Source organism: Otolemur garnettii, unplaced genomic scaffold (genome assembly GCF_000181295.1).
Source record: "Otolemur garnettii isolate 467f Iridium unplaced genomic scaffold, OtoGar3 scaffold00147, whole genome shotgun sequence".
NCBI lineage: Eukaryota > Metazoa > Chordata > Mammalia > Primates > Galagidae > Otolemur > Otolemur garnettii.
Genome location: NW_003852542.1, coordinates 1,250,959 through 1,252,959, shown reverse-complemented (window position 1 = coordinate 1,252,959; position 2,001 = coordinate 1,250,959). Strand labels below are relative to the sequence as shown.

At 47.4% G+C, this 2,001-nt stretch overlaps 1 protein-coding gene across 2 annotated transcripts in view; it reads left to right on the top strand.

The window, feature by feature from the left end:
* SMYD1 (SET and MYND domain containing 1) overlaps nt 1–2,001 on the top strand; it is a 44,971-nt gene that overhangs the window by 40,018 nt on the left and 2,952 nt on the right. For both annotated transcript variants that reach the window (XM_003799186.1, XM_023518796.1), the window contains one exon: nt 698–866. In XM_003799186.1, coding sequence (XP_003799234.1) covers nt 698–866 — 169 coding nt within the window. The remainder of the gene's footprint in view (nt 1–697; nt 867–2,001) is intronic.

The following is a 2,001-nucleotide window of genomic DNA, read 5'->3' as shown; positions in this document are numbered from 1 at the left end:
TGTCTCCCTCGATAGAGTGCTGTGGCATCATAGCTCACAACAACGTCCAGCTCTTGGGGTTAGGCAATTCTACAGGCACCTGCCACAAGCCCCAGCTGTTTTTTGTTGCAGTTTAGCTGGGGCTGGGTTTGAACCTACCACCCTCGATATATGGGGCCAGAGCTCTACTCACTGAGCCACGGTCACCACCCCGAAGGTTTATTTCTTTGAAGGCATGTTACTCATAAACAAAATGCAGGAAATCTTTACAATATGCTAAAAGGAAGCCTTGCAAAGAGAATACCCAGGCCAAGGTGAAAATACACTGCTTTCCCAAGAAGAACATCCAAGTTATTTTTGCCCTTAACTTTGCTGTCACCTTCCTGGGAGAGTGCTAGGGCACTGGTGGGAGCTCCCAGCTTTCTGTGCTCAAGCTCAGGTCCTGGTCCCTTTTCCCCAAGAGGACTTGTCTGAACGGCCTAGTTCAGAGTCCTAGCTCTCACTTCCTCACTGTGTGGGATTTTTGGTATCTTACTCCATGTCCCTCTGCCTCAGTGCCTCTTCCTTTGGCCACAGAAGCTGCATGGTGCTGGTGAGAGGAGCAGATGCACTTAATCAATGAGGGCACTTTCTACTTAGAAAGTAGATGTCAGATGATGTGCAGGTTTAAGGGTGGTTGGGATGGTACTCTGTGTGATTATTTGCTATGCCCCTACAGGAAGCTCTACCACCCCAACAACGCCCAGCTGGGCATGGCTGTGATGCGGGCAGGGCTGACCAACTGGCATGCTGGTAACATTGAGGTGGGGCATGGGATGATCTGCAAAGCCTATGCCATTCTCCTGGTGACTCACGGACCCTCCCACCCCATCACTAAGGACTTAGAGGCAAGTCGCATCTTGGGGCTGGGTGCTCTCTGCCTGTCTGAGCTCTCTGAAGATGGGAGTCTGAGTTCTGGTGGACTCTACTTTAGGAAGTTCCACAGATCGCCAGATAGACCAGAAAGGAACTCGGAAACACTTTTTCCCACTCTTCTTTTTTCACATGTGAGGAAACTAAAGCCCAGGGAAGGGGAATGACACGTTCATAGTCATATAAAGAATTAATAACAAAGCTGGGACTTGAACCCTGAGTCTGTTGTATCATATTCCCCTAGCCTGGATTGAGAAGACCTACACAATGGTGTGTGTGTGTGTGTGTGTGTGTGTTTATGTATTAAATATACTATGGATTTGGCAGTGCCTGTGGCTCAGTGAGTAGGGCATTAGCCCCATATACCGAGGGTGGCGGGTTCAAACCTGACCCTGGACAAACTGCAACAACAAAAAATAGCTGGGTGCCTATTGTGGTCTCAGCTACTAGGGAGGCTGAGGCAAGAGAATTGCCTAAGCCTAAGAGCTGGAGGTTGCTGTGAGCTGTGATGCCATGGCACTCTACTGAGGGCAGCAAAGTGAGACTCTGTCTCTTAAAACAAACAAACAAAAATATTATGGGTTATATAGATTGGACTTTGGAATCACAGGCTCCAGAATCAGACCACCAGGCCTGAGTTCCAGTTTCACCACTTTCTAGCTATGTGACTTTGCACATGTATTTAGAGGACAGACCTCAGTCTCCTCATCTGTAAAATGGGGGAAAGAATAGGGTTGTGGTGAGGGTGCATGAGTCGATGTGTGTAAAGCACTTAGAATAGCACTTGGCAAATGGTGCTGCTGGTGCTGGCCCTTTGTGCTTTGAAGGGCTGGTTTATTTGAGCATGACAGGGCTATCCTCAGACAGTGTTCCAGAATTTGGTGTCATAAAATGTGCTGTAGAATAATGACATTTAGGGCTCATGTGATATCAGATAAAGATGTCCTTTTACTTTTCAAGTCCCCAGTTTCCACATCCATAAAATGGATATAATATACCATTATGCTGACAGGAGGACCAAGTGAGGGGCAGACAAGTGGGGGTGACTAGCTTCCTATCTAGTGTGCTGAGCTTGTCAAAGGCAGAGTCTTTCTTTTCTTTTTTTTTTTT